Source organism: Podarcis pityusensis (genome assembly GCF_964106645.2).
Source record: "Podarcis pityusensis genome assembly, chromosome: 8".
In the NCBI taxonomy this organism is placed as follows: Eukaryota; Metazoa; Chordata; class Lepidosauria; order Squamata; family Lacertidae; genus Podarcis; species Podarcis pityusensis.
Window position 1 is genome coordinate 50,679,005 of NC_138033.1, and position 27,428 is coordinate 50,706,432.

Below are 27,428 nucleotides of genomic sequence, written 5' to 3' on the forward strand. Positions count from 1 at the left end.
TGGAGAAAAAACGTGAAGCTCATCACTTAGCTGGTGAAGCCCTGAGTTTACTTTCAGTCACAGGAAGCTGCATTCTATTCAGTCAGGCTGATGGTCCATCTAGCTCAGTATTTGCTTGTCTTCAAGGTGCCACGGGACCTTAAGGGATATGGGTGGTGCTGTGGGTTAAACCACAGAGTCTAGGACATGCCAATCAGAAGGTCGGCGGTTTGAATCCCTGCAACGGGGTGAGCTCCTGTTGCTCGGTCACTGCTCCTGCCAACCTAGCAGTTCGAAAGCACATCAAAGTGCAAGTAGATAAATAGGTACCGCTCCAGCGGGAAGGTAAACGGCATTTCCGTGTGCTGCTCTGGTTCACCAGAAGCAGCTTAGTCATGCTGGCCACATGACCCGGAAGCTATACACCAGCTCCCTCGGCCAGTAAAATGAGATGAGCGCCGCAACCCCAGAGTCGGTCATGACTGGACCTAATGGTCAGGGGTCCCTTTACCTTTACCTTTAAGGTGCCACAAGACTCTTAGCTGTTCTGAGTGGCAGCAGATTTCCACAGTTTCAGATGGAGTTTTCCTAGCCTCACCTCAGTTCTCATGATTTTGAATAAGAGCTGATTTCAATAGGAACATTGGAAGCTGCCTTCCAATCGTAACAAGTGGCAATCCACAGAAAAAACTGATTGGCATTTGCTTCAGTTCAGCAGTAAAGTGCAGGTTTTCCCAGGTAAGCTGCCAGGACAAATAATAATAATAAACACCATTTGGACACAGAGTTCTAAAGCCTGCACCTGTGCCTAGTAATGTGGCACAGAAGGAAGTCAGGATGAGTCCTGAGTCAGACCATTGGTCCATCTAACTCAGTATCGTCTTCATTGGCTAGCAGTGGCTCTCCAGAGTTTCAGACAGGGCAGTTTTTCTCTGCCAAAACTACAGATGCCAGGGGTTTAAACTGGGTGTATGTGCTGTACCACTGTGTGACAGCCCTTTCTGAACTCAAAAATAATACATACATACCCCTGTCCCTTTTGCATTCTGTTTTAATATGAACTAGAAGAACAAATGCTTTGGTGAGCTGGACTCAGTGATATTTCACCAACAAGGCATAGGGGAAGGAGGAAGTGATCAGAGTTGGGTCTGTCTTCACCACAGACTCTGTGTTCTGGCTCAGGGACACCAAATGGTGACTCCAGCATGAAGTGTTTCAACCTCCCGGTACAGGCAGTTAATGGCACCAGTCTGCCTGCTTTGCCTGCTCAAGAAACCAGCATTACTCCGGGTGTAGTGACCCTGTCTCCTCTCCCCTTCTTTATAATGTCTACACTATGTTTAGGCTACAGTTCTGTGCACACTTAACTTGGCATTCAGCTCTGCAAAGTACACCAGTGGGACTCACTTCTGAGTAAGCAACACGCCTAGGATTGCACTGTGAATTTGCAAAACAGCCTACAATCTTTGTTCTGTATTACCTCTCACAGCAACGCTGTGAGGTTTGCTGCTCTTGTTCTCAGAGACCACAAGTAGGTCAGTGGCAAAGGTGGTTGGACTTGGATCTGATGTCCAGGGCTGGCTGGCCCAGGGCATTTTGCTGTCTCAGGCAAAATGGCACCTCCCCACTCCATGAAAAAAATCTAACTGGCCTGGCAGCTGAATCTTATTTTGACACTGGTGATAGGATGGGGTCCTCTACTTGCACTGAGCACAGCAGACAGACTGCATGGTACATCCATCTGTGTTCAATCCCTGCCCCTCAAGATATGCCGCAAGAGGTAGTTGCCTCGCTCTGCCTAAGAATATGGCCAGCCCTGTGAGCGGCTCATTTCGAAGCTTTCTTTCCACTAACCCTGAACTTGATATTCCACTCATCTGGAATGTCTGTTTTTCCTCCCATGCGTTCCACAGGTGGACCGATCAGAGGTCATCAGAAGCAACCTGAACCCCATCTTTGCCAAGGTCTTCATGGTTGACTATTACTTTGAGGAGGTGCAGAAACTGCGGTTTGAGGTGTACGACATTCATGGCCACAGCAGCATTGGGACCCACGATGACGATTTCTTGGGCGGCATGGAATGCACAGTGGGCCAGGTAAGGAGGGGCAGGTGCCGCCACATGAGGTTGGCACAAACAGTGGTAGCAGAACAGAGCAGCTCTCCTTTGCTCCAAGTGAGAGAAAGAGAAAGAGCTGCATGGCCAATCTGGGAGCCAACAAAAAGGCCCAGTCCTAGTTCAGTATTGCATTGCATTGCATCTATATCCCACCTCTTCTCTAAGAAGCTCAAGATGGTATATGTGGTTCTCCCTGTCCTTGTTTAATCCTCACAACAACCCTGTGAGGTAGGTTGAGCTGAGAGGGAGTGACCAGCCCAAGGATATATTTTATCCGTCAGCACAGCAGTTTGTAACCAAATGAATGTGGACCAAAAAATTGCTAAGGATTGCTTGGATGAACTTGAATTGAGCTGTGCATTGAATGTGAACTGAACTAATCCATTTTGCAAAGGGACAAATGTGAACTGGATTCAGTTCCCTTTTAGATATGCTGAAGCTGAGCTCAAACGAGTCCCTTTTTAAAATGGACTTTCCGAATTCTGCAAAGACCTGCCATCCACTTTCCTGCTGTGGCTCGTCCATGGCGATTGCCCCTTAAAAGCAAGAAGCAGCATGCGGAATGGAGCTCTCCACTCTCTCTCGCCATGGGATAATTGCCAGCCATTGCCAGCCTCCTGTGGCTTTGCTGTGTGGCTCATGTGCAAAAGCACCGATGAGCAAGTATCTTGAGGCTCTGAGCAGCTTCCACGGGTCTGCCTGCTGAGTCTCCCCCACGCCCAGCATGCTGCAGGATTCCCCCTCATTGTGCTTTTTTGTCAGGCAGAACCATTGTGTGACTCATTTTGGTCCCTGAGCCAGTGTTGAGATCATTTCCCATTTAAAAAAAAACATAAGAAGAGCCTGCTGCATCAGACCTATGGCCCATCTAGTCCAGCATCCTGTTCTCACAGTGGCCAACCAGATGTTTGTGGGAAGACCACAAGCAGAAAGTGAGCGCAATAGCACTCTCCCCCTTTGTGATTCCCAGCAGCTGTTATTCAGAAGCATTACTGCCTCTGACAAGGGAGGTAGGGCATAACCACCAGGGTTAGTAGCCATTGATAACCCTCTCCTCCATGGATTTGTCCAATCCTCTTTTAAAACCATCCAAGTTGGTGACCACTGCAGCCTCCTGTGGGAGTGAGCTCCATTACTATGCACTGCATGTCTATGTCTATGCTCTGGTAACCTCTAGGTTAGGTTCCTGAAACGTGTTATATGTGGGACTGCCTCAAGCTCCTTCCTACACCCCAATATGCCAATAGACTCCAACACTCCTTCCAAATGAAGCAGTGCATCACATGGAGGGTGTAATAATGCATGAGGAATGGTATACTGGGGCCCCTGCAGAGCAGAGATAAAAGAGGTGACGCTTGCTAGTGAGCCAAGGCAAGCGTCACTGGGAAGGTGTCTTGTGGGATATACTTGCGCGATTGTTTGACCCCCATAGTGCCCACTTTATCACTTCAATCTGTTATAGATGCTGTATAATAGTCATTCCTCACTTGTACAAAAATTGAATTTTGTAGACTCTCAGATTTGGAAGGCCTCCCAAGTGTCATCTAGTCCAACCCCATTTAACTAAGTCCTGCTCAAAATCCACCCATTGAAATTAATGAACCGAAATAAGTCATGTCCATTAACTTCAATGGGTCTACTCCTGAGTAGGAGTGGTGTTGAATTTCAGTGTGGCAGCACCTACACTTTGGAACTCCCTGTCTATTGACATCAGGCAGGCACCTTCTCTATACTGCTTTCAACACCAACATTATTGTTGAGGCAAGCCTATCAACACAGATGTTGACGTGTTTTGATTTCTTTTTAACTTACTGTTCATCTCCATTATCTTTTAAAGGTTTTTGATTGATTGCTTTTAACAGATTTTTCGTGTTCATTTTAACATTTGTTGCGAAGCACCTTGAGTTTTATAACAACCAAGCAGCACAGAAAACATGGTCAAATAAACAAATCTTTTCTTTCTGCCCTCCTTTGCAGATTGTGGCCCAGAAGCGTGTGACCAAGCCTCTGTTCCTAAAGTACGGGAAGTATGCGGGCAAGTCCACCATTACGGTGAGCAGCTCAGTCACAGAAGCGGACATTTTATGACAGCCTTCTGGCCTCCATGACCTGAGGCACTGTGAGGATTATGAGTTTGTTTTGGTTTTGTTCTTGTTTTTATTAGGTATTTTATGTTTTTATTTTGTATTTTTATGCTGTGAACTGCCCAAGATCTTCAGGTGAAGGGTGATATACAAAGTTAATAAATAAAATGGCTTCTGACTGGCCTCCCTCTTGAACCTCCACCCCACAACAGGTGACGTCTGAAGAGATTTCTGGGGACAATGGTTTTGTGGAACTGTTCTTTCGAGCGAAGAAGCTGGATGACAAGGTAACAGGGGCCACGAAGGACCCATCTCTCTCCCCCCCTTCTCTCTCCCCCCCTTCTCTCTCTCTCTCTCTCTCTCTCTCACACACACACACACACACACACACACACACACACAAACAGCAAGCAGCATGGTGGTTGAGCCTTCCCATTTTTAGCCACATTCTGTTGGGAGGTCTGGCTCTGGGCTCTTTATTGACGCACCCATGGGCGGAGGGGAGCCAACAACCTAATACATCTAATTAATTATTATTAAGCATATAAGAAGAACCCTGCTGGATCAGGCCAACTGGATGCCTGTGGGAAACCTGCAAGCATGGATGCCTGTGATTTCCAGCAGCTGATATTCAGAAGCATTACTGCCTCTGGCTGTGGAGGCAGAGCATAGCCATCACAGCTTGTAGCCTTCGATAGCCCTCTCCTCCATGAAATAACAGCAGCAGCAGCAACAACAACAACAACAATAATAAATGACCTAGCATCAAGATCATGGGACTCAAACCCTCTCTCCCCACAGGATCTCTTCAGCAAATCAGATCCCTTTTTGGAGATCTACCGGATCAATGATGATGGGAGTGAGCAGCTGGTTCACCGCACAGAGGTAAGAGTGTACAGCAGAGACCAAAAGGTGTAATTCCCCAATACGTTCACTCCTGGCCAGCTGACTGAGAACCCAGAGTAGAATAGAGAATGAGGGTTCAGATCCAGGTGTGTTGCTCCTTTATTCATCTTTGAGCTGGTCTTTCTAAAATCCTGGAGAAATGCTGGGGGCAAGCAGTGAGATCACCTCTTTTACACCTTCCTCAGGAACTAGAGGCAACTGGAATGTCCTGAATCATGTGTTTATTTACTGGAATTTCACAAGGGCCTTAGAGAGAGATACAGGGGTGGGGGGAGCTCATGTCCACAGAGGCAGGCTATAAAAGCACTACTAGCCTTAAGAAAACCACAATAATACTACCACAAGGAGAGAGAAAACCAGAACTGTGCATTCTAAAGGGGTGAAAGCCACAACAGGGAAATAAACCTGAAACGTAAATGTAGAAAGAGACTACAGTAGTTTACCCTTCACAGAGCTATAGTTCCCAGCAGCCTTAACAAACTACGGTTCCTAGGGTTCTTTGGGAGGATGCCATGCATTTCCAATGTATGGTATGGATGTGACCTCTGATGCAATCCAAGCCAGGAAGCCTTCAGGCAGTTTGGGGAAATGCTCAGGCTCTAGCTGAGGTGAGCCTCCGGGTGAAGGGAGTCAAGAATGGAGGCAGCCCCCTGAGAAGAGAAGTCCGCTCTGCAAGACTTTGCTGTCAGGAATCACCAGCCCTCTCCTGCCTGTGCTTTGCAGTTTGTCAAGAACAACCTGAGTCCTGTGTGGGAGCCATTTAAAGTCTCACTGAACTCCCTGTGCAGCTGTGAAGAGAAGCGGAAGCTGAGGGTAAGTCCAAAATGGTAAAGGAGGGGGGAGCCTGTGACTGAGCCCACTCAGCAGGGAGGCTGACCATGCCAGTAGTGCAGGGGTGAATTCAGAAGAGCAGGGTCCCTTCATGATAGTCACAGCAACGCGCCCTTACTGCCATGCCCCTTTCTAAGAGTATACAAGCAATAATTTTTTAATTATTAAATAACAATCATTAGGGATGCATTGCAATGATCAGTGCAGATTTCCATGTGCTGCCTTCCAGCGAGATCTATTATTTAAGTTGACGGAATATGCGCAACTTGCGGATTTAACATATAGAATAAGAGAGCAAGAAGAACGTACATTTAAAGAAGGCTGGAAAACGCTTCTTGAGTATATGGAAAATATCTGTGTACAGTTGAAAACGCTGGCAGAATAAAGATAAATTCAACAGAGTAAATAATTTTAGATGGATGTAATAGTGGAAAACCAATTGGAATGGTTATTGTAAAATATGCAGGGATGTAAGATATGCAAAATGAACCATGGAAAGAGAAGAATGGATGTCATTGGATTTGTTAAAGTATGTAAAATGTTTGTTTGAAATTGTAAAACAGAAATTTTAAATATATATACAGCGGCGTAGCGTGGGTTGTCAGCACCCGGGGCAAGGCAAGTAATTTGCGCCCCCTAACCCGGGGCAAGGCAAGTAATTTGCGCCCCCTAACCCGGGGCAAGGCAAGTAATTTGCGCCCCCTAACCCCTAACCTGCCGCCGCTGCCAGCTTCTTCTTGCTGCTGCCTGGGCTGGTCTGGTGTGGTTCTCTCCCGCGCTCAGCGCTGCGCTGGGCGGCCGCTGCACTGTCCCTCTCCCAGATAGTCCCTCGCTCTCTCTCCACACCGCACGCCTGGCACCCACCCCCTCCACAGTGGGCGGCGACCCAGCTGCTCGGATCGGATTCGCACAGCCAGCACTGCAGTGAGAGAGAGTGAGTGAGCCAGGTAGGGGCAGAGAGCTGCGAGTGCGAGCGCGCCCCCCCAGATGTTGCGCCCGGTGCGCCCGGCCCCCCTGCACCCCCCACGCTACGCCACTGTATATATATATATATATATATATATATATATATATATGTATGAGAGATCTATTATTTTCTGTCCACATAAATGAGCAAATGATCTAGAGTGCTCTAATATCTAGTTGTGGTTTCCATGAAGTTTCATTGTACATAGCAGAACATCTACTTTCTCTTGAAAGGGAAACACCTTGTGTTTCAGTGTTCCAAAAGGCTTAGCTTTGGAGCATCCAGAACCATCACCACTCCAGCCTCCAATAGGATCCAAAATGCAGCAGTCTGATTGGTCCTAGAACAATAGGATTCAGAATGCAGCAGTCTGATTGGTCCTAGAACAATGCAGCAGTATGATTGGTTGGCAGGAACCACCCAATCATGCTCCAGATAGAAGTGAATCCACAACCTGATTGGCTTACAGTAGAATTTCGGAATTAGCCAATCATGTGCAGCCCATTGTGTAAATAATGTATATAAAGCAGATACTGTGAGGGGCTTTCATTCATTCCTCCTCACCACTATGAGCTCCTCACCACTATGAGCATTTCATGCTGAATAAAGAGCATGAAATCACTTTGCGACTCTGAGTATATTTCACTGGCGACGAGGATGGGATCCCGCTGAGCTGACGGCCACACACAACACCGCAGCACTGCCACCTGCCGCACCACTGCCTCGCACCGTGTATCCAGGCTTCAGCTCCAGGACACAAGGAACTCAGAATGGCAGCCGACAGCAGCTTCTTGCCGTTCAACCCAGCATCTGGAGACTGGGAATCGTACGCCTCCCGTTTCTCCTTCCTCCTAGAAGCCAAAGGGGTCACCGATGAAGAAGACGCCAAGAAGAGGGCAATATTCTTCAGCGTCTGCGGAGAGGAGACGTTTGAAATCGCCCGGGCTCTCCTTGCACCTGAAGACGTCGCTACTGTTCCATACAAAACAATAATGGAACAGCTGAAGGGGCACTTTTCGCTGCAGCCCTCAGTGGTGGCTCGTCGAAATGCCTTCTACGCAAAGCGGCAAGCCCCTGGGGAAACCATAACTGGGTTTGTGACGTCTCTCTGCCAAGCTGCCCGGTTCTGCAACTTCTCAGAGCTGGAGAACATGCTTCGTGACCACCTCGTCAGTGGCCTGAAGGATGAGAAGCTGCAACAATGCCTCTACGCTAAGAAGGACCTAATGTTCCAGGTCGCTCTGGAGGAGGCCCTGGCAACAGAAGCTGCCGAGAGGTCGACGCAAGAGGCACGGCTGAGCCTGCCGTCCCAACCGAGGGTCCACCACGAAGACCTCACCGACGACTCAGGATCCGACAGGGAGGAGGTGCACCGAGTACAGCAGCGCACTCAAGCAGCGCACAGTCCACAGCTGCCATGACGAGAAGGAGGGAACTGCGCAAGCTGAGGGGAGAGTCACAAGAGGAGGACCTGCCGTTTCTGCAACGCAGAGTGCAGGCAGTGCAGAAAATCGGGACACATCGCCCGGGTGTGTCGGGCTCGGCCCACCCGACACCAGGCATCAGATGACCAATCCAAGAGCCCCAGGTCCTGGGGCCCAACGCACCAAGGCAACTCGACGGAGCACACGGACTTCCAGGTATACCAGTTGCCCACCCCAACGTAGAGAAATTTTTTGTAGAGGTACAGATAGAGGGGGCCCCATGCCGCATGGAGCTTGACATGGGTTCAACTCTATCCATAATCTCAGCAAGGACCTTAAGGAAACTGTGTCCTACTGGGGGTCCCAAACTCAGGCCGGCCCCATTCACCCTCCGGGACTTCCAGAAACGTAAGGTCCCCACAATGGGGGTGGGGACCTTCAGGGTGCAATACCGAGGGCGGACATGGCAACTGGACTTGTTTGTGGTCAAGGGCCCCTACATTAGCTTACTGGGATTGGCATAGTTTGGACCACTGGGGCTAGCCGTCACCGGGGTGAATCACACTAGCTTACAAGTGGACGTGGACGCCATATGCAAGGAATTTCCAGGGGTTTTCGATGGGAAATTGGGACAGTATACGGGCCCCCCCATTGCGCTACAGCTTGACCCCGCAGTACGACCGGTCAGGCTCAAGGCCCGCCGGGTCCCGTTCGCCTTGAAACCCCGTATAGACGAGGAATTGGACCGGCTCGTGGAGCAAGGAGTGCTGGAGCCGGTGCCTAATGCCCCCTGGGAAACCCCAATCGTCACACCCGTCAAGCCTAATGGTTCGGTCCGCATCTGCGCAGACTACAAATGTACCATAAACAAGGCCCTCACGGCCCACGCATACCCAGTGCCAGTGGTCAGCCATGTCCTTGCCACCCTGGCTGGGTCGAAAATTTTTGGCAAGCTGGACTTGGCCCAAGCATATCAACAGCTGCCAGTAGATGAGGCCACAGCAGAGGCACAGACGATTGTGACGCACAGAGGAGCGTTCAGGGTAAAGTGGCTGCAATTCGGTGTCAGCGTGGCACCAGGCATATTCCAGAATCTAATGGACTCTCTCATTAAAGGGATTCCTGGTGTCATCCCCTTCTTCGATGATGTGTTGATTGCCGGGCCCACACCAGAGGAGTTTGAGAACCGCCTCCGCACCGTTCTGCACCGTTTCCAGACGGCGGGTCTCAAGGTGAAGCGGGAAAAATGTCTACTAGCAGTGCCTCAGGTGGACTTTCTGGGATTTATGGTGGACGCAGAAGGGGTCCACCCGACTGGGGACAAGGTACGGGCCATTTGTGATGCCCCAGCGCCCAAGAGCAAGACTGAACTTCAGGCCTTCTTGGGACTATTGAACTTTTACCATTCCTTCCTTCCCCACAAGGCAACGGTAGCGGAGCCCCTACACAGACTCCTGGACAAGCAGGCCCCTTGGGTGTGGGGCCAGCGCCAGGAGGCCGCATTCCAGGCAGTCAAGGACTTGCTTGTCTCAAACTCGGTCTTGGCACACTTCGACGAGAGGCTGCCGGTGGTGCTAGCATGCGACGCCTCACCCTATGGCATTGGCGCTGTCCTGGGGACCAACTCCCGGATGGAAGAGAGGTACCGGTGGCATACTTTTCCCAGACACTCAACGCAACCGAGCGGAACTACTCGCAAATCGACAAGGAGGGTCTGGCAATCGTGAAGGGAGTAAAAAAATTCCATGAGTTCTTGTACAGGCGGCCCTTCACCATGGTGACTGACCACAAGCCGTTGCTTGGCTTGTTTGCCCCTGAAAAGCAGACCCCCCCAAGTGCTGTCTCCTCGCGTCCTCAGGTGGTCAATTTTCCTTGCCAGCTACCAGTATGCACTGATTCACTGACCTGGGAAGGCGATGGGCCATGCGGACGCCCTCAGCAGGCTACCACTACCGGAAACAGGCCTTGACCCAGCACCTGCACAAGAGGTTATGAGCCTGGAGCTGCTTCCTGACCACCCCATTCAGGCACAAGAAGTTGCACACCATTCCAAGAAAGATAGGGTCATCTCCCGGGTCCTGGACTGGGTGTGGAGGGGATGGCCCAGCAGCAGCCCCGGGCCAGAATTCGCCGGCTACACAACCTGCAAACATGAACTGTCGGCCCACAAGGGGTGCCTGTTATGGGGAAGCAGGGTCGTTGTTCCCCAGCCCCTCCGCAAAAGGGTCCTCACAGCCCTACACGAGACACACCCAGGGGTAATAAGAATGAAGGCCCTTGCCAGGAGTTATGTGGGGTGGCCGGGGATCAACGGAGAGATAGAGGCCTGGGTCAAACACTGCCAAGCCTGCCAAGAATCCCGCCCAGATCCCCCAAGGGCCCCAGTCCAGTCCTGGGAGTCCGCCCAAGCACCATGGTCATGCCTGCATGTGGATTTCGCTGGCCGGGACTGCATTTACGTCAGGAGAATTCCAAACCTTCACAGCGCAGAACACCATCCGCCACATCCGTTCGGCGCCGTTCCACCCTGCCACCAATGGCCAAGCAGAACGCATGGTGCGGACCACCAAGGACACCCTTCGCTGCATGACGCAAGGGGATTGGGAGTACCACCTTGCCACATTCCTTCTAGCACAGCACAGCACCCCCAGCTCAATGAGTGGCCGGAGCCCCGCTGAACTACTAATGGGTCGGCGCCTTGCAATCAGATTGGACCGCCTTCACCCCGATAGAGCTCAGGATGAGGTAGTGGTGGGGAAAGGCAGGAACCCCTGGACCTTCGAGGCCCAGGACCCAGTGCACGCAAAGAATTTTGGGGCAGGCCCAGCATGGGTACCCGCCACAGTCACCAGGGTCACTGGCCCCGTGTCGTACGAGGTGCTAACGGATGGGGGGCAATGCTGGCGCCGCCACTGCGACCAGATACGGCGACGATTCCCGGGAGAAAACCAGGAGGAGGACAGGTCAGAGGAGTCCCAAGGGAACAGCGGGGCAGTGAGGCCCATAGAGCAGGAGGGGCCAGCAGGAGAGGCAGAATCAGTAAATACAGAGAGGACCCGCGAGGCCGAAAGGACACCGGAACCAGAACCACGACTGAGCGAGCCGGTTGCGCCAGACCAAATAGCTCCATCACAGCCAGCATCCTTGGAACACGAGCCAGAACCTGGAGCCCGGACCAGGGAACACCCCAGGCCGCAACGCACACGTAGGCCGCCGGCATACCTTGAGGACTATGAATGCAACCTCCCGGGCAGGACTGGAACTTAGAGGGGAGGGGTGTTATGTACTGAGTTGAATAGGATCCAAACTGCAGCAGTCTGATTGGTCCTAGAACAATAGGATCCAAAATGCAGCAGTCTGATTGGTCCTAGAACAATAGGATTCAGAATGCAGCAGTCTGATTGGTCCTAGAACAATGCAGCAGTATGATTGGTTGGCAGGAACCACCCAATCATGCTCCAGATAGAAGTGAATCCACAACCTGATTGGCTTACAGTAGAATTTCGGAATTAGCCAATCATGTGCAGCCCATTGTGTAAATAATGTATATAAAGCAGATACTGTGAGGGGACTTTCATTCATTCCTCCTCACCACTATGAGCTGAATAAAGAGCATGAAATCACTTTGCGACTCTGAGTATATTTCACCTTTCATGCTGATGGGGCAGTTCTAGGATGCTGGAGACTGGAACTCTGCTGGGACCCTGCTGCAGAAATAATAATGGATCTTTGACCCTTGCCTCCAACCCTGGACCATTCCACCACTGGGCCTTGCACCAGAAGGGGGCTTGCTCACCCTTTCCACGCACTAAGCATCTCTCTCTCTCTTTCTCTTTCTTTTTCTCTCTCCGCATTCAGTGCGTCGTATTTGACTATGACTCCCGGGGCAAACACGACTTCATCGGAGAATTTTACACCACCTTTGAGGAGATGCAGAAAGCGATGGGGGGCAACAAGGTTGGTGTGTGGAGAGGAGTGTGAGAGAGGCCCATGGGGCAGCCCACATCTGCTTGTAATGGACAAGGGTTCCCCCTCTCATTTTGGGGGCCCCTTGAGGAAGACATGCTCCACAAGGAGCCCCTCTGACAGTGAACCACCCTCCTCCCTGCAAAGGGCTCTTTTCCGTGGGGCCCTGCTGGGGTGGGGACCCTTGGCAGATGCCTAACCATGCCATCCCTTGGCACCAGCCCTTCCCACCCGCTTTCCCTTTCTTTGTTCTAGAGGACTTAGTGTGAGCATGCCCTGGGAAGGATGCCCCAAGGCTTGGCATACACACAGTCAGGTTCCCCTTTCATTCAGACCTTACCTGGTCCCAGCTGAACACAACATGTGTCCAGCACCAGGTGTTGTGATCTCGCTTGCTCAGACCCCCACTTGTCTTGATGCAGCTTGCAAGGGAGACACCTGGTATGGGAAGGGAACGCTTGCATTTCCCGACCTTTCATAACGGCGGCACACCTACTCACCTTTGCTTCTCCTCCCCAAATCAGATCCAGTGGGATTGTATGAATCCGAAGTACAAGCTGAAGAAGCGAAACTACAAGAACTCGGGTGTGGTCATTCTCTTAGACTTGAAGGTGAGTTGTGCAGTGGGGGAAATGTACACAGGATGGGACAGTTTTCCTCCGAGAGAAGAGGCTGCACAGTGCCTGGGGGAGGGGGGAAATCTACATGGGTAGAGATAGAAGGGTAGCAAGACATCTTTGCAACCCAGCAGAAGTGCTGAGCCTTTTGCTGCTGGCTACCCCTTCACTCCCCCAGTCTGGCTGTGTCAGTTTAGTATCAGAGAGTAGGGATGAGGAAGAAACTTGATTCAGTTTGCATTAAAAGGGGAACTGACCCCATTTACACTTTCCCAAAAAGTAAGCAAACTAATTCACGGTCATCTTCAAAATTCGCAGTTCTGAGAATTTTGTAAAGTACTTCTCCAAACAAGTAAGGTGTTCAGAAATACTGTACATCTAAAAGAATAAAGCATGCATATAAATGCATATGATAATGAAAGTAACATACAAATATGCATTACATATGGGGAAATTGCTTTGGAAAAATGTTTACGTTTGGCAAAACGGCATACAGGGTTGTATATACTGGGAGAAATTAACACTGAAATGCTGATGAAAACATTAAAAAAAAACTAAACTAACCGATGTGGAATTGCAGAGAACTGAATTTAAGATTGGAAAAAAATGAGAAATGGAGAGAAAGCAAGATGGAGTATATTTGCCCATCTCTAACTGGGAATTTCTCCAAATCTTTCCCCTCTGGAATCTGGTGGGTTGCTGAGCTGTAAGCAAAGCCAGGTCCTCACTGAATCCCCCCCCCCCGCCAACTTCGACCTGGATGTGCAGCCTTAATGGCTGCCTCCTCATGCCTGGAAGCCTGCAGGAGGAAGGTGGATATGCCCACCCATGGCATTGGCTAACACACTCTTTGTCTGAAAGATTCACAGGGTCTACTCCTTCCTGGATTACATCATGGGTGGTTGCCAGATCCACTTCACGGTGAGTAGCAACGCTTGCCTTCCCCTGCTGCACAGTGAACCCATTCTAGTCTCAACTGAACATCATAAGGATGGTCTGGGTTTTTAAGGCAAGTCTTCTGATGAGTGTGTGTCTTTCACTGGAGGCCAGTCCATTAGGGCAAATGGGGCACTGCTATGCCCAGCCATCCCCACCTGCCTGCCTTCTTACTTCCAACCAGTCCTATCAGTTTCCTCCTCCTCAATTACAAGTGTTGTCCTTGTAGAATTCAGCAGGGAGAAGGAGGGTGGGGACAAAACTAGAGCTAGTTGGCTCTGCCTGCCATTTGCTCTGGCGCCACCTACTGTTGGGCTCCCTCTCTTCTACCCTACCAGTCCCAATGGGCACCAGCATCAATGCTCAGCCTGGAGGAGAAAGATGGAAACAAAAGCAGAATGTGTTTGCTCTGCCTGTCATTGGCTCTGAATCTGCCTGTTGTTGGCTCTGTTTCCACCTACTGTTGGCCTCCCTGCCTTCCACCCTACCAGTCTAAATGGGCACCTGTGAGCCCTTTATATTTCCATATGTGAAGCAGCAACATCCTGCCTTTTCATATGCAGCAAATCCGTGGGAGCCTGTCACTGTCCTGGATCGCCATGGTGGTTTAAGGTTCAAAAGCATATTCCACACATTGCAATAGAATAGAAATACAGAAAACCTTCCAAACACTGCATATGCTCAAAGGCAGTGTCGATCTCAGCAAAAGCTAGGCTTGTCAACTCTCCTCCATATGGGGATGTCACTTCCCTGGTTGCTGTCGCTAACACTGTTGTAGGATACAGGCTTAGGGTATGCTATCTGCACACGTGTGCGCACAAACAGCCCTTGCCTTGGCAGGCCAGCTTGTCACGTGCAAATCAACCACAGGCTTGGCCAGGCAGTTTTGCAAATGGAGGCTTCTTCAGTGATCCTCCCCCAGGCCTTGGTGAGCTGCCAGGTGGGCATGTGTGGGGAGCAGCTCCTTTTCCTCCTCGGGCTTTCACAGTCCCTGCTGCCAGGCCTTCGCTGCAGCTTCGCACAGATTTTTCTCCCTTGAAAACAACCAGCGCCCAGATTGCGTTTTGAAAGAGCAACTCTCCTTCTTGGAGTGAGTCAGATCCTAGAACATTCAAGGAACAGATTGCTGGCTCTCAGCCTCTCCGCTCGCTGGGATACGAGCTGGGAACGATCCCAGGAATTAGAGGCTCGCCATGTCTGGAGGTGCCAAGGCCTGTTGCTTGTTGGTGCCGCGGCGTAGAGGCAAACAGCAGAGCAAGAACGGAATGGTAGCAGCAGGTGGCACAAAGCTGTGCTGTGCTTGGTGCTGCCCCTGGTGGGCAAAGTGGGAAAGTGCACCAAGAGGGCACTCCTCCCTTTGAGTCCAAGTCTAGTGGCAAATGCCAGTTTTCAGGAGATATCAGGTTGGGATGGATCCATTCAGCTACTTAGCAAGGGGAGAAGAAGGAATCATAGAACTGTAGAGTTGGAAAGGACATCTAGTCCAACCTCCTGCAATGCAGGAATCACAACTAAAGAATCCCTGGCAGATGGCCATCCGACTTCTGCTTCAAAACCTCTCATGATGGAGAGTCCACCACTTCTGAGGCAGTCCGTTCCACTGCCTAATAGCTGTTGCCATCAGTAAGTTCTTCCTAAAGTTTAGTTGGAATCTCCATTCTTGTAATTTGAATCCATTGGTTCAAGTGCTGCCCTCTGGAGCAGCAGAAAACAAGCTTGCTTCATCTTCCAAGGAAGAGAAAAGGCTCATTGCTCTGGGCCCCTTTCACATCCATAGTCAGCAAATTGCTTGGCTAAATAGCAACCCTCTCCAACCTGGTGCCCTCAAGATGTTTCAGACAAGGACTACCATCAGGTCCAGCCAGCACAGCTGTGTTGTCTGGGGCTTCTGGGAGTTACAGGGTGCTTCACTGCTGTGTGGGATGAATATAAGTGCTTACGAGGAAGCTTAAGTTTGGGCAGTGGATTAAAGCACCCTAACACAACAAATCCACTTTAGCAAAAGAAACCCTCTTTTCTCAATTAGGAAAGTCACAGAAAAATGCTTTGAAAAGTGTGGAATGAATGAATGATCAATGGGAGATGCCTAACTGCTATGCCGGCAAATCAGGATGAATGTAAGATGAATGCTTTATGCCTCATTGGAAGGGAGCTCATTGGTATAGTGTGTTGGACCTGAGAGCATGGGCATAGGCAAGATTTATGTGGGAGGGGGGCAGGAGTTGGACTGAGCTATCTGCAATGCAATCGGTAGTTAAGTATTTTTATTTATTTACTTGATGGGAGGCAGCTGTCCCGCCCCGCCCCCCGCTGGCTACGCCTATGCCTGGAAGATCAGGGTTCAAATCCCCGCTCGGTCATGAAGCTCAGTGGGTGACCTTGGGCCAGTCCCTCTCCCTCTCAGCCTAACCTACCTTGCAGGGTTGTTGTGGGGATTAAATGAGGAAGGGGAAGAACAATATCCACCACCCTGAGCTCCTTGGAGAAAAAGATGGGATATAAATGTGTTAAATAAATAAATTAGAAGTTCCCCCGCAAAGAAATCTGAAGGAATGCTCAGTAAGGACTGGATCTTTTCTAAGCTCGGTGTCAGCTTTGCGCGAACAAGTCAAGATGAAAGCTCAATAAATGGGAGTCATCTGCGGAGCTGATAGTCAGAAACATCGGCTGGCCGGGTGTGCATGCTGCGTTGGGGAGGCTTTGCCAGATATTTCAGGGTTGCTCCAAACTCTCCTTGTAAAACTGCTAAGCACTGCAGCTGGAGATGGAGTGAGGATCTTAGCTGAGCTTCCTGGTTCTGCCTTGTTGAGTGGGAGGCGGCCATCGTCAAGGCTACCACCTTCAAGCCTACCACTTTGGGATCTATCTGCCGCCTGCTAACTCGCTTCTGGTTTTGACGGGTCTATTCTCATAAACCTGCAAACGGCACGTCTGCATCACCGCATGAACGGTTTATTTCAACCCAGTAAACACACTTGGAGCGCCTGTTCTTTTCTCGGCTGAGAGAGGTGTGAAAGCGGAGAGCAAGTGGGAGAATGAGGCGGCTGCTTTGTTAAGGCAAATACAAATTGTTGTGACTTTCCTATCAGGCATCTGTGAGAAGGGCGATCTGTGCGGGTTGCCCTGAGGCAGTTCCTGGCTAGACAAAAGTCTTGTCACAAGCGTGTCAGTTGTTGCAGGCATTTTGTTTCCATGGGAACTAATTGTTAGAACATTTTCTGGGTGTGTGCGCAAAAGACAGAACTCCCCACCCGCAGCAAAGGGATGTTTTAATCTAGGTGTCTGTGTTGTAAAAGAAGAACAGACTGTAGTTTGAGTGAAACTGAGAGAAAGAAGCAGGGAAATGCTCTTGTAAGCATCTTAGTGTGTTGCCTGTCTGCACTGAGATCTGATGTGGGGACCGTGGACTTTGGCATGTTTAAACCAAAACTAGAGGATCTGTAACATTTCAGGGTAGTTTGGAATCCCACCATCCCCAATCACCCTGGCAGACCATCACAAATGAAAACATGAATTGCTGTTTGTTCCGATTCAGCGTTAAATAGCGTGTTTTCCTGGGGAAAGTTGGGGGGGGGCAACACTCGGACATGGAACTTTAAAGGAAGGAAACGTGTGGCAAAAGGTAAGTGCGGATGTGAGGTTATCCAAGAGGATAATTTGGCTAACCATTGGAGGATCCTTCTGTGTTATATTTCCTCTCTGCTCTTCTGCCTTCCCAGGTGGCCATTGACTTCACAGCTTCCAACGGAGACCCCCGAAACAGCTGCTCCCTCCACTACATCAACCCCTACCAGCCCAATGAATACCTGAAGGCATTGGTAGCCGTGGGGGAGATTTGCCAAGACTATGACAGGTGACCCGATGTGTCTTGGCTCCTACTCTTGCTTCCTGAGCAGACCTGAGCTCCCTTACCTCTTACTCACCAGCCCTGCCAAAGAACATCTGGGCTGGGGCGGGGCAGAGAGAGTAGGGCATGAACAGTCACAACATCCATGTGTTGGGGGGGAGGACACTGGGGGCTTGGAGCTCACAAGTCTGCCTCCTCTTTCAGCCAAGCTTGTAGAAGGAGGAGGATTTTGGACTCCAGCTCCCATCAGCCCCAGACAGCATGGCCAGGGTTCAGGGATGATGGGAGTTGTAGTCTGGCAGCACCTGGAGAGCCACCAGTTCTCTACTCCTGCTGTAGCATATTCATCAACGTACTTGGTATACCAGAGTCATCCAGGTATACCTGGAATGAACACAATTGTGTCTTGAAGAACATGGTCAGGACCAAATGAGATGTGGTCTTAAATGCATCTTCAGTTAATTATTTTATTGCTTTGTATCCTGCCTTGCATCCATCATGGAACCTAAGGTAGTGTACAGATAGTTCCCAGGTGTTCACCCATCCAGACACTGACCAGACACAGACCTTCTTAGCTTCAGGAACATGGGGGTGGCCTCCAGTGCCTTTGGACCATACCCTTTGCATTTAATGTGCACACTTTTTAAAAATAATGCAGAGAGCTGATGGGTGGGTGGGGCTGATCATTTTTCAGATCTGAACAGGTGAGAAGAGGAGTTTAGTCCTTTCCTTATCTGCTGACGTGTGTGGCACTGTTGTCTAAATCATTGAGCCTCTTGGGCTTGCTGATCGGAAGGTCGGCTGTTTGAATCCATGCAACGGTGCTCTGTCCCAGCTTCTGCCAACTTAGCAGTTTGAAAGTACACTAGTGCAAGTAGATAAATAGGAACTCCTGTGGTGGGAAAGTAAATGGCGTTTCCATGAGCTCTGACTTCCGTCACGGTGTTCCATTGTGACAGAAGCGGTTTAGTCATGCTGGCCACATGACCCAGAAAGCTGTCTGTGGACAAATGCCGGCTCCCTCGGCCTGAAAAGCGAGACGAACACTGCACCCCATAGTCACCTTTCACTGGACTTAACCATCCAGGGAGTCCTTTACCTTTTTTTTACCTTTACATCTGCTGTACTTCTAACAAAAGTTCCAGGTTCCATCCCAATGCAACTAGCTGCTCTGGGGAAAGCCATTTTCATCAAGCTAAACTCTCCTTCCAAACCTGCTGCACTTCTGATAATTATCGCCACCCCCTAGAAGCTATTGTGTGCATTTACAAAAATGCACATTAAATGAAGATGCATTTAACAGTTGCATCCAGTTTCACCCTCAGTGCTAGAACAGTTGCACAAACAACCATTGTGTCTGCTTGGGCTGATAATGTTTCATCCCCAGCAACAAGGGAGAATAGCGCACAAACATCATCTCTGCACCACAATAATGAAGGATGATGGGGAAAACCTCTCACATGGTGAGGCTGGATGTCCTGGGCTGTCCCTGAGCATCTTCCAGAAGTGGGTGGGTGGAGGAACAGCAAAGAGGTCACTGGTCACATCTGCACCATACATTTAAAGCCACCACACACAGCTTCCTCCAATGAATCATGGCACTGTAGTCCACTACTAACAGAGCTATAGTTCCCAGCACCCTTAACAAAGTACAGTTCCCAGGATAGCTTGGGGAAAGCCATCTGCTTAAAATATATTGTGTGGGTGTTAAAGTGTGAATGTGACCTTGGTTTCTTGGGGCGCCTCTTCATGCGTTTACGGTTCCAAAACAAGAATGCAGGGAAACCATTCCAGTGCATACCCTAAGACCTTGCACCCTGCTTCTCCACAGTGATAAGAAATTCTCCGCCTTAGGCTTTGGAGCCAGAATTCCACCCAACTACGAAGTAAGTGAAGGCCCATCTGGGAAATGATGGGGCTGGGAGGGCAAAGAGGCCCCTGGACAGGGTTGGAAATAAGGGAGGATGGGGAGGGATCAGTGCCAGAGGAGGGTGCAAGAAGGAGGGGCTGGTGTTGTGGATCCCTTTCATATACATGCTGATGTTTGTCTTTCCTGTCCTGGGCAGATCTCCCATGATTTTGCCATTAACTTCAACCCAAATGATGATGAGTGTGAAGGTAAGAAACTGACCAGGGTTGCTTTGGAGTCTTCATTCCACCACCCCCATAATGCCTTAGTCCATCACCCCCCCCCCAACCCCTGAGTCCATCAGGACTGTACTTGTACCTGGATTGGCACTTCCAGATCTGTTTTCAGGAGAGGGCCATAGCTCAGCAGGAAGAGCCTTGGCTTTGCATGCAAAAAATCTCAGGTTCAATTCCTGGAAGCATCTCCAGCTGGGACTGGAAAATGTTCCTGCTTGAAACCCTGGAGATTGCCTTATCACAGTGCTCCACTGAAGGCAATGGCTTCTGGCCACCCCTAACCCCAGGCTTTCCCTCTTCATGCTAGGAATCCAAGGTGTGGTGGAGTCCTATCAAAACTGCTTGCCCAAGATACAGCTCTACGGGCCAACCAATGTGGCGCCAATCATTTCCAAGGTAGCCAGAGTCGCAGCAGACGAGGAGAAGACAAAGGAAGCCTCCGTAAGTGGGCCACCAAGCCTGGGGCTGCAGCTCAGTTGTGGAGTGCCTGCTTTGTATGCAGAAGGCTCCAGGTTCAATCCATGGCATCTCCAGGCAGGGCTGGGAGAGTCTCCTGCCCAAGACCCTGAAGAACTGGCTGCTGCCAGTTAAAGGGTCAGCAGTACTAAGCTAGGTGGACCAGTGGCTTCCTAGGTTCCCTGCATTTTCTCACCATAGCTCGGTAGCAGAGCATCTGCTATGTATCCAAAAAGTACCATGTTCAATCCTGGCATCTCCAGGCAGGGCTGGGAAAGTATCCTTCCTGAAACCCTGGAGAGTTGCTGTCAGTCAGCACAGACAACACTGAGCTCCCTGGTCCTTCCTCTGCCTTGGCACCGTCCTATGTTCTGAGACGGTTAGGATGGCAAGGCTGCTCTCATCCCAGAATTTCAAGGATTTGTGTGTGAGCTTGAATTTGGATGCTTCATAGCCCTGCCCCCTCACCCCGCCCTGCTTGATGGAAATCTACCGAGTGCTGGGGCTGGGGGATTCACATTCTGGAGGGTTTGCTTGGGCCATTTGCATGCATGCACGAAAGCCCTGGACAGGCTAAAGGGACTTTAACTAAATTCTCCTTCATTATTTACACACGCCAAGTACTCTGGGACCCAGGGACATGCCAGTTTGGATTCTTCAGGGATCATGTCAGCTCTTTGCTTGCTAAATGTCTGAAAGCTTTGCTGCTGAGCCCATCAATTAGTGACAGTAGTTAATGTGGCGTTACGGGCCTGAGCTTCAGGTGGGTGGGTGGGGGCTGGAAATTGCATTTCCCTAACTTGGTTTGAGCTGTGCATGAAGGATGCCAACCTGAGGGGGCTTTCTTTGGGGTGGGGGTAAGCAGAGACTGTTGTGGGCTCAGTGTATGTGATGACAGGGAATAGCAAGCAGGGGGATGTGAACCCCTGCAGTTGTTGTTGGACTCCAGCTCCCAGCAGCTCCCAGAGCCAATGCCTAAGGATGAGAGGAATTGTAGGCCAGCAATTTCCGTTGGACATAGGGACCCTCTGTGCTGGTGACCTCAAGGCTTTTATTGGTACCCTGAAAGCTTCATCTCCTCTTTGGTCTTTGTGCTGCACTCTCTGTTGTGGGCAGCCTGCTGGATGCTTATGGGAAGAGGCCAGAAACCACCTTGGTTATGAGTCCTGGGGGACCTTCTCCCTGCCTTGCAGGCCTTTTCCACCTGGCCTGGGAGGGTGGGGCCAAGACTGACTCCAGCTACAAAAGTTGAGGCTGCGGAACAGACTCTTGAGCTGGGGTAATATTTAGGGTTTTTTGTTATGGACATTGTTCAGCATGTACTTTTTATTCATTGTTCATGACTACTATTGTTATTTTTGTGATTATATATTTTTATTTTATTTTATTTATTTATTTATTTTAGAATTTGTAAGCCACCTTGAGCATGGTTTTAACTTTGGAAAAGTGGCATTCAAATAAAATGCATCTTGTATGAGGAACTGTGGTCCAAATTCCCGCAATGAACCTTGGAGATCCTTTTGGGGCTGGACCTTCTAGCCGCCCTCCTGGTTCCCTTTTCCCTGACCCCTCATCTTTTCATCTCTCTATCTCTCTCTTTCTCTCTCCGCAGCAATATTTCATCCTGCTGATCCTGACGGACGGGGTTGTGAGTGACATGGGAGACACGCGGGAGGCCATCGTCCGGGCATCCTACCTGCCCATGTCCATCATCATCGTAGGTGTGGGCAACGCCGATTTCACTGACATGCAGGTCTTGGATGGGGATGATGGCATCCTGCGCTCCCCCAAAGGCGAGCCCGTCCTGCGTGACATCGTGCAGTTTGTCCCCTTCCGAGAGTTCAAGAATGTAAGTTGCCCTGCAATGCAGACACACTTGTTTCTTCCCCCTAGTTTCTCCCACTCTGTTAGGACAGACTCGTTTTCTCTCTGGTGTTGCATGCATCTCTTACAGATTCTAAACCCAGAGTTACAGGATCACAGGGCTGGAGGGTACCCTCTTCTTAACACATCTGACACTAACTCCTCTTAGTACCAGCCTGGCTGGAATGTGTCCTTGAACTCTGATCATGCCTCTCGGTTGCCTGGGTGGAGGGTAGAGCAGGTGTTTGTGAGTGTCTGTAGCACCTAGTCTACTGATTTTTATTTCAGGAAGCTTACCTAGGCATATGATTTAGTTCTGCCTACTTGTCTTTAACATTTTGCTGAGTTTATGTGTGCATTATCAATAATTGTTTTATGCACACCACTTAGAGGTTGTGTTTTTTTTTTTTAAAAAAAGAAACATCTCACTTTAAAAAGAAATTATAAACAACACCGGTTCTAAATCCATTTACAATATACACATTATACTTATAGTATCATAACACAAATTGCAGTATAAAATCTCCATTTCAGGGGGGAAATCTACTGTATCCAGTAAATCTACTTAATTATAAGATACAACAAATGGAGACACCCCCTTTTTAGATAAATTAATGAATAACATTTGGCAAACTATTTAATTCCATTTCCATTATATTTCACAGACTTAAATGTCTCCCCACAAGGGGTATGGGTTTACTGAGTTCGCAGTTTTTTATTACGTGGTTTATCCATTCCCCCCCCCCCCAATCAAAAATAAATAAATATGATTGGGTTGTAAAAAAGAAGAAAGAAATTCGCCTTCTCTACAAAGGTAAAAAAAATAACATTTCTTGCTCTGCCTGCTTTTGCCCTCGAACTGAAAAGGGATCCCCCAACCCCTGATTTTGCAACTGAAGAGCACAATGGTGCAGGAAGAGTGATCTGGGCCACTAGCATAGACTGTGACTTGCAGTGTCTCCCCTGAAACCCTCCCAGCCCTGAAACATGAGGGGGTGGAGAGGGCTGAGTGGTATAGGGGCAGGGCAGGACAGGCCTGCTGGGGGTTTTCTCTTTCACTTTGCCTGTTTTCTCACTCCACAGCATGTCGGAAAGGAAAATCCATAGTTGGGTATTTCTGGCAGCCGGAGGCACAAGACGCTTGGCCATTGCGAAGGCCTAATTGGGCTTGATTGTCAGTAATTTAGGCCTCGGGAGACAAGCTGTCTGTTGCTGAGCCCGAGTGAGCTGTGAGGCGAGATTAACCCTCTGGGCCCTGGCGCCAAGAGCGCCGAGAAGTGACAGGCGCTATTAGTCAAGAGAGAGGCAGACGCGGACCTTCTCTGCGGGAAGGAGGAGGGAGACAACTTGCCCTTCCTCAGAATGCCCTCATCCTGGCAACATTCCCAGTTCTGCTCAGGAGGAGGAAGGGAAGCAGCAAAGCAGGGGCTTGTCTTCTGTGGAGCGGGGGACCTTGCAAGGCTATGAGGTCTCTGCATCAGGGATTTTTGGGGAGGGCTGTGACTCAGTGGCAGAGCTCCTGCTTTGCATGCAGAAAGTTCCAAGTTAAATCCCCATCATCTCCAAAAAGAGTTGGGAGGGACCCATGTCTGAAGCCCTGGAGAACCACTGCCAGTCAGTGCAGACTAACTGGGCCCAGGATAGGTCCCCATTTAGTTCGTTCAGTCATTCACTACAAGCTGCATCTACCTGCCCCCACCTGATGTAGCATCAGGTCTGGGGAGGATACAGCTACAAATGGACAATGGGGAGCTTAATGTGACCTCCCAATTATTCCTTTGCTAGCTGGGCTCCCAGCTGATCAGCACTGGCAGGGGGCTATGTTGGGATGGCCTGTACTAGGCAGCTCCCCACTGGGAAATCCCTAGTGCAGCCAAGACGGCTGGAGGAAGCAGTTTGGAGCAGAGGAAGCAGTATGGATTCAAAACGGGCTTCATAGGAGCTCTCTGTAAACCACACCTTTGAAGGCAAGCTCCAGACCCAGTCAGCTGATTGACACGGGAAGTGCATCTTAAAAGGAAACTGCTGTATCTGCCAAGCAGCTGGTGACGGCCACCTCTTTTGAACTGTGGCAGGTGTCAGTCACCTGTTGTCATTGTGGCACCAGGTGATTGACAGGTAGGCAGTCCTGCTCACATATTAAAGTTCACCCAGAGGGGCAGAATGGGTGAAAATCAGGAATCTTGCCTGCTGGTTGAATCCAGTTTTCTACTCTGGTTGTGTAGACAACACTGAGCTATGGTCTGGCTGTTTCCTAGGTTCCTAATCCTAAAGTGTCAGCACGCAGCAACATGTCCTTCCTAATGGCCATTGATGCATTTTGAGCTAACCTTTTCCTTCCTCTTCCTTCCAGGCCTCCCCGACTGCCCTGGCCAAATGTGTGTTGGCAGAGGTGCCCAAGCAGGTTGTGGAATATTACAGCTACAAGGCCTTACCTCCCCGATGCCCCAAAGGCAGCACCCCTGACCCGACTCTGAACTCACCCTCACCCCAGTGACAAGGGCCCCCACCCCTTTGGGCCTCAGCCACATTGTCTGTCTTCCCTCCATCTGCCAGTTCCTTCCCCCAGTGAAGTAGAAGAGAGAGAAAGAGAGAGAAAAGGGAGCCCAAACCAGTGCCAGGGAGGATAGAAGGTTCCCGGGTCCTGTGACAAACTTCAGCCACCAAAAAAGAAGAGGAGAAGGCCAGCTTGTCACCACCACCACCACATCCCTCGCATGCCCTTCTCCCAGTGGCACAATAAGAGATCAGAGCTGGCCCCTTGGAAGCGAGTGAGTTCTAGGAGGACCCATCTTTCCCAAGGGGAAGAAAAGGGCCTCCACTACCCCAGGCAGAACACACAGTGTGACAAATTCCCTTGTGAATGCGGTTTGGCCCAGGAGATACCTAAAACACAACCAGAGAAAACCCACTTCTGTCTCACCTACGGAAAAGGGGAGAGAGGGCATTGGGTGGGCAACTGGCATTCCCCCTGTTGGCCATTTGGAGATGGGAGACTGAGGGCAGGGAAGGATGCAGAAAGCTTAATGGGTGGGGGTGGAATGAGTGGCTTTGTCCCCCCCACCCCACCCCATTGCCCAAAGAAGGTAGTTCTGACCTTGTTTACTTCTGTTTCCCATCTACCCCTCACCCCCAGGGTGAATAAGCCTCCCTCTTCTTGGATGAAACTATGGCAAGGGAGTCTGCAGCTCCCATTTGCTTCCATGGAGAGGCCTGGTGGAAGTGGATGAGCTAGTGAAGCAGAGAGGATAGTGGAAGGGGGAGAGAGGGAACAGAGAAGAGGAAATGCCTCCTCCCTTGTGCTGCTGGAGTTGGTGCTGCCTTTCCCCCTTGGCTGCTGGTGTGTGTTGCTGTAATAATGCCAGGTGCCCCCCACCCCATGGTTTAAGAAAGATGAGAGGAGCCAAGGCAGAGTCCCTGCAAGAACTGTTTCAACACCTTGTCTGTTGCCATGTCAACTGCAGAAAACCAACCCCAAACCATCCTTGATTCTCTTGAGTGACCAGCTGGAGTCCCTCAACTTTCCCTTGATGCCCAACACCATGGGGGGGCATTGACATTGGGGGTATGGCTCTCCCTCTGCATGGCATGCAGGGTGTGGCCTCAGTGGACAGCTTGAGCCAGCCTTCCACAATCTCCAGATGTTTTGGACTGCACCTCCCATCATTGTTGACCATTAGCCATGCTGGCTGGGACTAATGGGAATTGTAGTCCAAAATGTCTGGAGAAATACGTGGCTAAGGAAGACTGGCTTAAGAGGGTCCGCAGATACATTGCTATTGCACTTATGTCCATTTCACCACTCCATCCTGTGCATGAAGTTTATTGGGTTCCTGTGGAGGCACCATGCCCAGCTCTGCCTACTCCTCCACATGGTACGTGGTTGTCTTTCACTATGATGTTGTTGTTTGCCTAAGGTTTGCATGACAAATCTACTTGATGTACCAAAAGAGGCAGCCAAATAAAAGGATATGTTCTGTTCCCCCTTGTTCTCTGCACTTTTTCTGATGTGGAAAGTTAAAATGTGCCCCAAAGTAAGGCTACTGAACAGTAGTGGTGTTGGGGCCAATTCACAGGAGCTGAGAGGAGCAGCAGCTCAATAAGAGCTGCTGGATCAGGCTAATGCCCCGTCAAGTCCAGCATCCTGTTCTCAAAGTGGCCATGCATGTGCCAACCCAAGCGCAAGGGCATCCCCTTCCACCCATATGGTTTCCAACAACTGCCTCCAGCCAGGGAGGCAGAGCATAGCCCTCATGGCTACTAGATGGAGTTGTTCCTGGAGGCAGTGATTTTTGGGAAGGTGCCCACATAGTAGCCAGGTGTCACCCCAGAAGCGTCTTCCCAGCACGCCTTGCAATGATGCAAATAATTGGTGGGGCAAACACCTTGGCTTATTCAGTACAGCATTTTCGCAACAGCAAAACACCATGGCATGTCTGGGCAGCTTAGTAATTGAATTTGCAACAGGAGGTGGCCAGTATGGACATATCTACACAGTGGGCATTTTAGCCTTGGCAAGCCTAAGAGATTGTGTTAAATGTCACAACTGGCTCCACTTTAAAGAAGCAACAGAAAATATGCAGTGACTGGAAATTACCACTGAAATAAATGTGCTTTCCATATGCATACGTGTGTGTGTGCAGAATTACACCCCTGCTGTATTATTATGCTGGTTGTTCCGTGTCCAACTGGGGTGTTGCTTTTTCTGGGTCTAATCAGGCTCTGAATCTCACTACGACATTAAAAAAATATATATCAAAAAAATCCTGGTCCTATGTTTCCCGACAGTTACGCATACAAGACATGTCTGGTTGGAGACCAGCGATGCCAATTAGAGATGAAAAGCAGCGACCTCTTAATAGGATCTGAGGCCACAGTCTATTTTACAAATAAAGTGGTGGGAAGCCTAAAAGGCAACCCAGCTTGAAACCACTGATGCTTCTCTCCGATCAGCCTTTCCTTTTTTTGAAGTTCAGCCACATAGGAACAGACAGAGGTCTGTTTGCACAGTGTTGGCGGCTATAGAGAGCCCGATATCAAAGCCAGAGATTTGATTTCCTTTCTTTGAATGTTTGAAATGGCAGGATTTATTCATTTAATATATTTTTTTGTAAAAGTTTGAATCACCTTCTATAGAGTTAAAGCCAGGCTTCTTCTGCCTTAGTTTGACTCAGGGCTCCCAGGGTATGCTGGTTGGAAGCTGTGGCATATAATAAAAGGACAGGGTCATGTCCAGAACTGGAAAGTTATGCAGGATCGCAACAGGCAAGGCCAGGCCTTTCAGGACCTT

At 49.9% G+C, this 27,428-nt stretch overlaps 1 protein-coding gene across 1 annotated transcript in view; it reads left to right on the plus strand.

Moving 5' to 3' along the window:
• The window catches only part of CPNE7 (copine 7), a 46,701-nt gene extending 20,582 nt beyond the window's left edge, over positions 1 to 26,119 (plus strand). Inside the window, exons 3-16 of the mRNA XM_081017816.1 lie at positions 1,893 to 2,075; positions 4,074 to 4,148; positions 4,393 to 4,467; positions 4,982 to 5,065; positions 5,810 to 5,899; positions 12,167 to 12,265; positions 12,799 to 12,885; positions 13,753 to 13,812; positions 17,547 to 17,680; positions 19,506 to 19,560; positions 19,741 to 19,792; positions 20,127 to 20,260; positions 21,888 to 22,124; positions 24,492 to 26,119. Of these exons, the coding sequence (XP_080873942.1) occupies positions 1,893 to 2,075; positions 4,074 to 4,148; positions 4,393 to 4,467; positions 4,982 to 5,065; positions 5,810 to 5,899; positions 12,167 to 12,265; positions 12,799 to 12,885; positions 13,753 to 13,812; positions 17,547 to 17,680; positions 19,506 to 19,560; positions 19,741 to 19,792; positions 20,127 to 20,260; positions 21,888 to 22,124; positions 24,492 to 24,635 (1,509 nt within the window). The 3' untranslated portion in view covers positions 24,636 to 26,119. The remainder of the gene's footprint in view (positions 1 to 1,892; positions 2,076 to 4,073; positions 4,149 to 4,392; positions 4,468 to 4,981; positions 5,066 to 5,809; positions 5,900 to 12,166; positions 12,266 to 12,798; positions 12,886 to 13,752; positions 13,813 to 17,546; positions 17,681 to 19,505; positions 19,561 to 19,740; positions 19,793 to 20,126; positions 20,261 to 21,887; positions 22,125 to 24,491) is intronic.
• Positions 26,120 to 27,428: the final 1,309 nt, after the last annotated feature.